This window comes from Pristiophorus japonicus, chromosome 13, assembly GCF_044704955.1.
Source record: "Pristiophorus japonicus isolate sPriJap1 chromosome 13, sPriJap1.hap1, whole genome shotgun sequence".
In the NCBI taxonomy this organism is placed as follows: Eukaryota; Metazoa; Chordata; class Chondrichthyes; family Pristiophoridae; genus Pristiophorus; species Pristiophorus japonicus.
This window is the reverse complement of record NC_091989.1, coordinates 33,757,314-33,769,608: the sequence shown is the minus strand read 5'-3', so window position 1 is coordinate 33,769,608 and position 12,295 is coordinate 33,757,314. Positions and strand designations below refer to the sequence as shown.

General features: G+C 42.1%; 1 protein-coding gene across 3 annotated transcripts in view; it reads right to left on the bottom strand.

The window, feature by feature from the left end:
• Positions 1–12,295, bottom strand: part of LOC139278505 (tyrosine-protein phosphatase non-receptor type 12-like) — a 145,534-nt gene that overhangs the window by 59,089 nt on the left and 74,150 nt on the right. For all 3 annotated transcript variants that reach the window (XM_070897346.1, XM_070897348.1, XM_070897347.1), the window contains exons 4-6: positions 9,883–9,978; positions 7,047–7,085; positions 5,053–5,124 (exon numbers count right to left, since the gene is read on the bottom strand). In XM_070897346.1, the coding sequence (XP_070753447.1) occupies positions 5,053–5,124; positions 7,047–7,085; positions 9,883–9,978 (207 nt within the window). The remainder of the gene's footprint in view (positions 1–5,052; positions 5,125–7,046; positions 7,086–9,882; positions 9,979–12,295) is intronic.

Here is a 12,295-nt window from a genome sequence, read left to right as displayed (position 1 = left end):
CAATCATTTCCAACTAGAAACAGCAATCCAAGATAAGAGAATAAAAGAAATAGGTCATAGGCCAATGTAAAAAAAATTAGCAATCCAATATCCATAAACTTACAAGCAATGCACACAATGGAAACTTCAACATTTTGATCAGTTAGCAGAAAAAGAATGCTACACCTTTAGACTAATGCAATTATTCGTAACAAATTACTACTGGAGTCAACGAATATGGATGGAAAAAAAGCCATGAACATTAACATGGGAACAAGCAGCTGAATTAATAATTCTTGCTGGAGGTCAAAAAGGCACTTCTGATAGTTCTGCAAAATTTACACTGACATTTTCTAATGCTATTTCTCCCTCCCCAAAAACTGCAAAATGTTGATCATGACCTTATAGCAAACTGCCAGGTTCTAAACCCCATTCATTTTAATAAGCACAGCAATAATATTGATTTGACCAGCCAATGCACTCCCGCCATTATGAATTCTACTTGGGATTTTGTGATGTAGTTTACAAATCAATTTTAAAGAAAGATTAATTCTCGGGATGTGGGCATCGTTGGCAATACCGGTATTTATTGCCCATCCTTAGTTGCCTTCGAGAAGGGTGGTAGTGAGCCACCTTCTTGAATCGCTGCAGTCCACGTGGTGCAGATACTTCCACACTGCTGTTCGGTAGGGAGTTCCAGGATTTTGACTCAGCGACAATGAAGGAACGATGATATATTTGCAAGTCAGGATGGTGTGTGACTTGGAGGCAAACTTGGAGGCAATGGTGTTCCCATGAAACTGCTAGTCAGTCTAGGTGATGGAGGTCGCGGTTTTGGGAGGTGTTGCCGAAGAAGCCATGGCAAGTTATTAGTGCATCCAGTAGATAGTACACACTGCAGCCCCGGTATGCCGATGGTGGAGGAAATGGATATTTTAGCCGGTGCCGATCAAGAGGACTGCTTTGTCGTGGAGAGTGTCAAGCTTAGAGAGTGTTGTTGGAGCTGCACCCATTCAGGCAAGTGAAGAACATTCCATCAAATTCCTGACGTGCCTTATAGGTGGTAGAGGGGTTTTAAGGAGTCAGGAGAGCCACTCGCCACAGAATACCTCGCCTCTGACCTGCTTTAGCAGCCACAGCATTTATGTAGCTGGTCCAATTCAGTTTGTGCTCAATGGCAACCTCCAGAATGTTGATGATGGAGGACTTGGCAATGATAATGTTGGGGAGGTGGTTCGGTTCGCTCTTGTTGGAGATGGTCATATCTCGATACTTGTGCGGTGCAAATATTACTTGCTACTCATCAGCCCAAGCCTAGGATTTTGTCCAGGTCTTGCTGTACGCGCAGGCATGGACTGCTTCATTATCTGAGGAATTGCAAATGGAGCTGAGCACTATGGAATCATCAGCAAACTTACGACCTGATGGAGGGAAGGTCACTGATGAAGTAGTTGATAAGTTGGGCCAAGAATGCTGCCCCGAAGAACTCTTGCAGTGATGTCCTTGGGCTGAGATAATTAGCCTCCAATGATCACAACCATCATCTTTTGTGCTAGATATGACTCTAGCCACTGGATCCCGTGACTTGCGTTTTCCTATGGCTCCTTGGTGCCACAATTAGTAAAATACTGCCTTGATGTCAAGGGCAATCACTCATCTCACTAATTCAGCTCCTGTGTCCACGTTTGGACCAAAGCTGTAATAAGATCTGGAGTCAAGTGATTCTGGCAGAGCCCAAACTGAGCTTCAATCAGATTATTGGTGAGTTAGTGCCGTCTGTTTCAATCACTTTGCTGATGATTGGGAGTAGGCTGATCGGGTGGTAATTGGCCAGGTTGGATTTGTCTTACATTTTGTGGATAGGACATATCTGGGCAATTTTCCACATTGTAGTGATTTGATACAATTGTGTGGCTTGCTAGCCGACTTCAGAGGGCATTTAAGTGTCAACCACATTGGTGTGGTTTGGGACTAGAGTCACCTGCAGGCCCAGAGTGGGCAAGGATAGCAGGTTCCCTTGTCTAAAAAGGGACACTGATGAACCAGTAGGGTTTATACAACAATCTGACAGCTGCATGGTCAGTATTATAGGGCCCAAGTTTCGCTGGATGCCCGTTTTTTGCGCCACAAAGTGCGCCTAAAAAAAACTTCCAGATTCTCCGGCTCCCTGCTGGTCCTCTGGCCCTCGGCGCGGCGCAGCACGAGCGGTGGGGGGCTGAGCTAGGTCCCTGCGCTGAAAACAGTGCCGGGACCTCTGCACATGCGCGCTACAGTGGCCGCACATGTGCAGTAGCTCCAGGCGCCCAAAACTGTGTGGGGGGGGCCGAAGCACGCAGCCCCTAGCCCTGGCCGAATGGCCTCACTGGGGCTGCGTGCATAAGGCTCCTCCCATGCCCCCCCCCCCCGACCTCCCTCCCCCCACCTCCGACACGAACCGACACCCCCCCCACCCCCCCCGAACCCGATCCGCGTTCCCCCCAACCCGACCCGCACACCCGACCCAACGCCACCTGTAAATCTGGTGCTGGGGACGGGCCCTGCCCGAAGTCTTGGGCCCGGCCCGTTCAGCCCCCCTCCCCCCTTCTCCTTCCCCACCCCCCCTTCCTCTTTCCCCTTCTCCTCCTCCTCCCGTCCCCCCTTCTGCCCCCCCCTCTCCTCACTGTCAAACACAGACACTGACAGACAGAGTGAGAGACACACACAGAGAGAGATAGAGACACTGACAGAGACACACTGTGGGGGGTGGGGGCATCCCAGCACGCTGTTGGAGGGCTCCCGGTGCTGCAGTTGGCAAGTAGAAAATGTTTTATTTATTGATTTTTTAAAAAATTATTTCTTAATTTTTTTTGATTGATTTATTGGTTGATTTATTGATGTTTTTATCATTTATTATTGATGATGGCTCTTTACTTGTAAAACTGAAGTGTTTAATGTTTGTAAACTTCCCTTTAAACCCCCCCCCCCGCCCCATTCCCTACGCCTGATTTTCTAAAGTGTAGACAAGGTTTTTTCCATCGTATTAAAATCTTCACTTACTCCATTCTAAGTTAGTTTGGAGTAAGTTTTCACTGCTGAAACTTTGAAAACAGGTGTAAGTGGCCGGACACGCCCCCTTTTGAAAAAAAATTCTGTTCCAAAGTGAAACTGTTCTAACTGACTAGAACTGGAGCAAACTAAATGCCGAGAATTTGAATTTCTAAGATACTCTGTTCTACACCAGTTGCTCCAAAAAATCAGGAGCAACTGAGGCCGAAACTTGGGCCCATAGATACCAGCTTTTTATTTTCAGATTTTGTTGATTTTATTTCTTTAAAAAAAAAATTAAATTCAAAATGGTATTTGAACTCTCATTCTCTAGATTAGTAGTTCAGGTTGATACAGGTTGAACCTCCCTTATCCGGAACCCTCAGGACCTGGCCTGTTCTGGATAAGGGATTTTTTCAGACGATGAGTGGTCACATTAAATTGGATGGTACAAGTAATGAGCAAAGGGATATCGGGGCTGGCTGGCTTGGAGCTGAGAGTGCGGCAGAGAGATCATGGGGGGGGCGTAGATTGCGGGGTCAGGCCAGCGGGAGTCAGCAATGAGGAAGGATTTCAATTTGTTCACGTCAGAGTTCTGCGCATGCTCTACCTGATGGCCAGGAATGGTTCTGGATGAGGGGTGGTTCTGGATAAGGGAGTTCTGGATAAGGGAGGTTCAACTTGTACTTCAAAATCTACCAATATAAGGTTGGAAAAACTCAATTTCACATCTTAATCACGCCCAGAAAACTGACCACACCCCCAGATCATTTTAATCGCCACAGCGCATTTCCACTAATTGCGCTCGTTTGCCGGCCTTCGGACAGGCTCTTAAAATTAAGCTTTCTTTTTAGGTACAAGGACACCTTTTAAAAGTGTTGATATATATATATTTATTCAGGATGAAAAAAAAAGTGTGGCACACTGTTTTCCAATTTGACATCCAATTTCTGCATCAATAACTCCCTCAGGCCCAACGAATGCCAAACTAAGGATGTTTCCGGACCAAAGCGATCCAACCTGTAGTAAGCTTTTGTGGTGAATATTGACAGAAAGTAACATAATGCTAAGGCACTCTCATCTGTCAGTATAAAACCCAGTAGGCCAACATTTATATTTATATTTTCCCAATGCAACTAGAAGCCAGTATCAAATGTTTCCAAGTAATGCAAATTGCTAAAGTAGAGATAACTAACCCTTGGCTTCTCCCCACGAGTGAAAACAAGATGAGAAAATATTGTCTCCTGTTCTAAAGTGTACCCTCAATCTCTTATGCAACATTTTCAGTGTGTCTACACAATAGAATGTTTTATAGATGACTTGAAGTTGTGTTTATTAATTGTTAAATTAATTTAATTAAAAATACCTACAATGCAATTTTTAAAAATCACATGAATTGTGCACAATGACATTCTTATTACTAAACCACAAAAAAATCACTAGCGAACGAGGTGGCTGAGGGAGCTTAATATTTCACTGGCAAATTGAGCTCTTTCCATGAGCCTTTGAGGGGAGGAGCGGAGAGAAGCAAAATTGAGAAGATCTGCCAGGATTCTAGCTACAGATCATCATTCAACAATCTATTGCTGGAAAGTGCATATGTGGGGATGTCAGGTAAGACCAGCACTGGGGCTAAGCTCCAATGGTCATTCAAACATCCAACTGAAATAATCACTGTACAGGCTCGGACATGAAGATCAGCCATTTGGGTGGGGTGGCAGGGAGCTGCCAATGTCCATCAAACCATACCTCACCAAAATACACTTCAATCAGAAAGATTAGAGATTTTCTTTTGATTTGGGGCACTAGGAATGTCAGAGTGAAATGCAGAAAAGCCAGTATCAGATCAGGACATTTATATTTCTTTCCCCTTTATTTTAAACTATTGTTCTGACAGTTTGAACCTGCTAAGTAGTTTAAAAAATAAAATTTAAAGCAAAAATGATCATTGTCAAAAGGGGGAAAAAAAGTCATCTACAATTAACAAATGAAATACCAACATTCCTTCCCCCTCAAAACACATTCTTCAGATATACCCAAAGTACTCACACAAGTAATGTGAAATTCTCCAAGATGAAGAACACCATCTCCATTTAATGGCCAGTAGCGCTCACATTTTTTCTACAGAGAAATACAAATGTTAAAACTATAGGTATTCATGACATCGGGTAGTTTTTCATCAACACAAAAAAAATACAAGTTCTCCTCAGAAAAACCTAACTTGTAGTCCAATTTACTTCACGCATCATGCTGTTCAAGTATAACTATAACTCTCACTACAGACTGATGTTAGTTCTGCAATAAGTTATAAAAGCCATTTACAAAGTTTAGACAATTTTAAAAATCAATCTACAAAGTACTCGAATCTCACTTTGAGAATAGATAATTGAAATTTTCAGTAGTATGTACAAAACTAATACACAACTTGCACACTAATTCATTCTGCCAAGCAAACAAAAATACACATGGATCTGCATACAACCAAGATGTCTTCACTTGATTTCCCTGCCTGTTCTATGCCTACACGTCAGTCACCAATCCACCCAGCTGCAGTCTGTGGCCAATGCAGGAATTCATTGCTACCTACTTCTTGATCTCTTTCCAACCAAAAGCAAGAGTGCTTAAAATGAGTGACAATAAACAGCTACACAGCAAGTCCAGTTTTAACCAGACATTTGCACTTTTACAATGAGGAAATAGCTCCTAACAATATGTCTGCTTCCTGACTCAAATGTGAGGGAGGTGTATCCTGACAGCCTGAAAATGAAGCTTGTAACCTTTTTTTCATTCTTCACTGATCTTAACTGAAATGTGCATGTAAATAACTTGCTTACAATCAAGCAAAACTGTACCAGAGGTGAAATAATTTGGTTTGAGGCTTCACAAAATTTGCACATCAAGATTGGCATGAAGCAAGTTTCATACAAGGCAAGAGACTGCTGCAAAGTTAATATTCATATTTAATTTTCAGAGAAAACATTTAACATATAGGGCCCAAGTTTCGGCTGGAGATGCTCCTATTTTTTTTGAGCAACTAGTTTAGTTTGGAGTATCTTAGAAATCGCAATTCTTGGCATTTAGTTTGCTCCAGTTCTAGTGAGTTAGTTTAGTTTCGTTTTAGTTCAGTTTTTTTTCCCCAAAATGGGGAGTTACCAGCCACACAAGTGGCTGGAAACTCCCCCTTTTGGGGGAAAAAAAAAAAACTGAACTATATATTAAATGTTTTCAAGTTTAGGCAGCGAAAAGTTACTCCAAACTAACTTAGAACGGAGTAAATGTCGATTTTTGTACGCTCAGAAAAACTTTGCATACACTTTAAAAAGTAGGCGCAGGTAGCCAGAGTTTTGGGGGGGGGGGGGTCTGGGAGGAAAGTTAGAGGGAAGTTAGGGGATTTTCCAAAGCATTAAACATTTCACTTTTAGCAAGAGCCATCATCAATAAATCAACCAAACAAATCAAAAGCAAAAAAAAAATCAATAAATAAAAAATTAAAACTTTCTACTCACCGACTGCAGCATCTATCCGTTCGGGAGCCCTGCAACAGCACACACGGCCCCTGCTTGCCGAAGAGCTTGTCGGGCGGGGCCCCGCCACTGGGGAGGAGTTTGGGCGGGGTCCACCGCCAAAGAGCTGCTGGTCAGGCAGGCCCTGCCGATGGGTAATGGCGACAAGGCGAGGAGAGGGATGGAGACAGAGGCAGGCCACTCGGCCCGGGATAGGGGTGGAGAACATTGCGACGTCCCTTTGGCCAGGGTTAGGGTCGCCCGGAGACAGGACGTGCTGGGAGGGCCAGGAGCTGCTGCGCACGCGCGCAACTGCCAGCACTCTTTTCAGCGCAGGGCTGTAGCTCCACCCCCAGTTGCTTGTGCTGAGCCGCGCAGACTGCCAAACAGGCCTGATGAACATCGAGAATTGCGAGGTAAGGTTTAAGTGAGCTTTTAATTCTATAAAATAGGCGGGTCTCTCAGAGGTGCACCGTTCTGCGGGACAGCCAAAACTTGAGCCCCTAGTTAGAACACGAAAAATGGAACACAGAAACTTACCCTCCCCATTTCAAACTCACGGCAAGCCATGATAATTATCTGGAAAAAGAAAAAAGTAAATGTCAGATAACTAGCTCAACAAGTGTAATAGATTTATAATTTGAGTTAAAACCTACATTACAAATGCAAGTACACTGGTAAAAGTATTTACCCGCCTCAAGTGTTAGAAATTAGGGGTGCCTAAAACTTAAATGGTTATACGAATTAAATTGTGACGCAAATAATAGTGTATTAAAGCTTGAGATGAAGTGTCTTCAGGCTAGCATTAGAGTAGTTGGATAGATGCTTAAAATTTGCCTATATTTTTGGCTCTCCACAGATGTTATAACATTCCTAGGCTAGCTGCCTGCTGTTTGTGTGTTAGGAAGGCTGCTGACTGTATCTTTGATTTGGCCAACCAAGGCCCAACGCCTAGGTATCTTCCATTACGACGAATAACCATATTATAATGCTAAGTTAGGATTTTGACTGTTTAACATAGAAACATAGAAAATAGGTGCAGGAGTAGGCCATTCGGCCCTTCGAGCCTGCACCACCATTCAATAAGATCATGGCTGATCATTCACCTCAGTATCCCTTTCCTGCTTTCTCTCCATACCCCTTGATTCCTTTAGCTGTAAGGGATATATCTAACTCCCTCTTGAATATATCCAATGAACTGGCATCAACAACTCTCTGCGGTAGGGAATTCTACAGGTTAACAACTCTGAGTGAAGAAGTTTCTCCTCATCTCAGTCCTAAATGGCTTACCCCTTATCCTTAGACTGTGACCCCTGGTTCTGGGCTTCCCCAACATCAGGAACATTCTTCCTGCATCTAACCTGTCCAGTCCCGTCAGAATTTTATATGTTTCTATGAGATTCCCTCTCATTCTTCTAAACTCCAGTGAATACAGGCCCAGTCGATTCAGTCTTTCTTCATATGTCAGTCCTGCCATCCCAGGAATCAGTCTGGTGAACCTTCACTACACTCCATCAATTGAAAGAACGTCTTCCTCAGATTAGGAGACCAAAACTGAACACAATATTCCAGGTGAGGCCTCACCAAAACCCTGTACAACTGCAGTAAGACCTCCCTGCTCTTATACTCAAATCCCCTAGCTATGAAGGCCAACATGCCATTTGCCTGCTGCACCTGCATGCCAACCTTCAATGACTGATGTACCATGACACCCAGGTCTCGTTGCACCTCCCCTTTTCCTAATCTGCCGCCATTCAGATAATATTCTGCCTTCATGTTTTTGACCCCAAAGTGGATAACCTCACATTTATCCACATTATACTGCATCTGCCATGCATTTGCCCACTCATCTAACCTGTCCAAGTCACCCTGCAGTCTCTTAGCATCCTCCTCACATCTCACACCACCACCCAGCTTAGTGGCATCTGCAAACTTGGAGATATTATACTCAAGTCCTTCATCTAAATCATTGATGTATATTGTAAATAGCTGGGGTCGCAGCACTGAGCCCTGCGGCACTCCACTAGTCACTGCCTGCCATTGTGAAAAGGACCCGTTTATCCTGACTCTCTGCTTCCTGTCTGTCAACGAGTTCTCTATCCACGTCAATACAAAACTGCTTGCTAAGATACACAAGTTAACCAGTAAGAGAGAAGGGAATAGAGGGTATCTTTGGGAATGTAATGATTCATTCCATGGTACAATAATTTAATAATGGAATTAAATAGTTTGTTTTCACAGCTAGCTGCATAAACAGTTTTGAACATAAATAACGGATAACAAGCAGCTACGAACAATCTGAAGGCCGAGAATGGTATGTCTAACTCCAAACTTGGGAGGATAGGGCCGGACGAGATAAGAGGAAAATAGTCCTCAGCATGCCGTACGGCAATGATATTCTACCCTGGGTCCACCCTTAAAAGAGTATAAAAAAAAAAGGCCTGAAAAGCCTCCAACACAGACAATGAAGTGGAGAGCTCCAGAGAATGGTACCATGCTGACTTTGGTCTACCAATCGTGGGTAGTTCAGAGAGCGAGAGCGAACCCATGCCAGCCGTCTGTCCGATTGGGGCCACTATTTGTTATGGTTGTATGTTTTTGCTGCATAACTCGTGTGTGATATTCCACCTTAAACTCTGATAAAACACAATATACCCACCATATTGGTTGCAGTCGATCCAGATTATTCAAAAGACCACAGATAAGTTAATATCAACCCAAGATCGTCTAAAGATTGTACTGTACTGTGAAAGGGCATGGGAATTGGACCGAGCAAGTAGGTCTAATAAAACAGCAAGCACTAGTCTGACGATCCAAATGTCATTTTCTGTTTCTATTTTGTATCAGTTACTTGAATCTGAATAATTGAACGCCAAAAACACTCATTTAAGTAAACCTTAAAGTCTGAAGCTGAATAATATGGGTATTACATCATTTACTATTTGTTGTTGGTTAATTTGCAGTAGGTACAACATTCTGTTCTGCCAACATGTGTCATTTAAGAATGGAGATGCATTTATTCCATTCCACAGAACAACCCTGATTCAAATATAAAATGCCTCAGCAAATTAACAATGCATTTACCAGAGTGTCATTATAAACTGATTACTGTCCTTCTATGTGAAGTGAAATTTACCACTTCGATACAAAAACAGCTAAGTAGTTACTCAGCTCAAGTCAAATTGGGTGATAGCAGCTTTTTCGTTTTAAGTCACACAATATTGAGCACAAAGTTTATTAAATGTGCTTAATAAAATCAAGAATGACATCTTCAGTCTACAGGAGTCTGAGTCGATTCACTTTTTCAATTCATTTTAAAAAGCACCAATTAAATGAAGTTCCTAGTTCTAACGATCAGAACAAACAAACTACTTACTGCAACTTTGTATTCCCAGATCATCCTCCAAAAGTCTAGGACAGAATTTGCCAGTGGGCCCTGGGTTGCAATATAGGATTTTGGCCCATAAACTCCCTGGAAAATGACAAGAAAAGAATGTACATCATTTTTTTTTTTTAAATAAAGCTATACAAACATTTTACTTTCTAAACTATCAAGATAAACATTCCAAGTATGCACATGCATAACATGAAAACCAATGAACAGAGTCATTGCTATTACACACAGTTACTAAGTATACATCATAAACCCAATCTGAAAATCGAAACAATGGATTCTATTCACCAGAGCTCAAATACATTTTGAATTATTCAAAACAGAGCGTGCATCGAATATTATGCAACCATTTTAACAATGTCAAACTTTCATTTTGGATCCCAATCCCATACATCTTTAAACCATTTCATGCACCCGCATCTCCACCTCATCGTCTTTTGTTTCCCTCCCTCCTCCAGGGAAAAAAAATCTAATTTATATGATGTTGAGTTGTATAACACTATTCCTGATCATCAATAACAAAGGGCTCATGTGATGTCAGTGACTTCACTCAGAGAAGAGTACTATTAGTCAGTTATCACATGTGGGGCCTGGTCTCCTACAGGTTTCCCTCTTAGTGGAGCAATTTCTCCAAAGGTGGCAAACTTAGCAGCAGCATACTATCTATTCATCTCCACTCCACTATCCTGCACTATACCTCGTATCTCTCGATTCCTTTAACATCCAAAAATCTAATCGATCTCTGCCTTGAATATACTCAACGACTGAGCTTCCACAGCCCTCTAGGGCAAAGAATTCCAAAGATTCACCACCTTCTGAGTGAAGATATTTCTCCTCATCTCGGTCCTAAATGGCTAACCCTTTATTAGAGACGGTGACCCCCGGTTCTAGACTCCCTAGCCAGGGGAAACATCCACCCTGTCAAGCCCTGTAAGAATTTTGTATGTTTCAATTAGATCACTGGTCTGTAGTTACCAGTCTTCGCTCTCCCTCCTTTCTTAAATAGTGGGTTACATTTGCTAGCTTCCAATCTGCGGGGACCGTTCTAGAATCTATGGAATTTTGGAAGTTGACAACCAATGCATCTACTATCTCTATAGCCACCTTTTTCAAAACCCTAGGATGTAGGTCATCCGGTCCAGGGGATTTATCGGCTTGATTTATCCGCTGTTAGACCCATTAATTTCCCCAGTACTATTTGTTTTTACTAATACTAATTTCTTTCAGTTCCTCATTCTCATTCCTTGGCTCTCCACTATTTCCAGAAGGTTTTTTGCATCTGCTTCCGTGAGGACAGACGCAAAGTTTTTATTTCATTTCTCTGCCATTTCCTTATTCCCAATTACAATTTCTCCTGTCTCAGCCTGTAAGGGACCAACATTTACTTTTGCTAATCTTTTCCTTTTTAAATACCTTTAGAAGCTTTTACATTGTTTTTATGTCTCTCACTGGTTTACTCATTCTATTTTCCCTTTCTTTATCAATTTCTTGCTCCTCCTTTGCTGAATTCTAAAATCCTGCCAATCCTCAAGCTTACTGCTCTTTTTGGCAATATTATAAGCCTCTTATTTTGATCTAACTTCTCGTTAGCCACGGTTGGACCACTTTCCCTATGGGGTTTGTGCCTTTAAAAGGAATGTATGTTTGTTGTAAATGATTTATTCATTCTTTAAATGTTAGCCATTGCTTGTCTACAATCATAACTTTTAATGTAGTTTCTCAATCTACCTCAGCCAACTCGCCCCTCATACCTATGCAGTTTGCTTTGTTTTAGATTTAAGACCCAAGTTTTAGATTTAACTAAATCACTTTCAAACTCAATATAAAATTCTATCAAATTATGGTCACTCTTCCCCAAGGGTCCCTTTACTACAAGGTTCTTAATTAGCCCCTTTCTCATTGCACAGTACTAGATGTAAAATAACTGTTTCCCTAGTTGGTTCCTCAACATACTGATTTAGAAAACTATCTTGTAAACATTCCATGAATTCGTCCTCCACATTATTACTGCAAATTTGGTTTGGCCAGTCAATACGTAGATTAAAGTCTTCCATGATTACCGTATTACCCGCGTTATATGTGCCTCTAATTTCCTGATTTATATGCTGCCCTATATTACAATTACTGTTTGGGGGGCCTATAAACAACTCCCACTAGTGTTTTCTGCCCCTTGCTGTTTCTTAGCTCCACCCAAACTGATTCTACCATTTGATTTTCAGAGCGAAGATCTTTTCTCTCTACTGTCTTTTCCCATCCTTTATCAGGGCTACCCCTCCTCCTTTTCCAATTTGCCTATCTCTTCTAAAAGTTAAGTATCCTGGAATATTTCATTCCCAACCGTGGTCACTTTGCAACCACGTCTCCGTAATGGCTATTAGATCAAACCTATTCATTT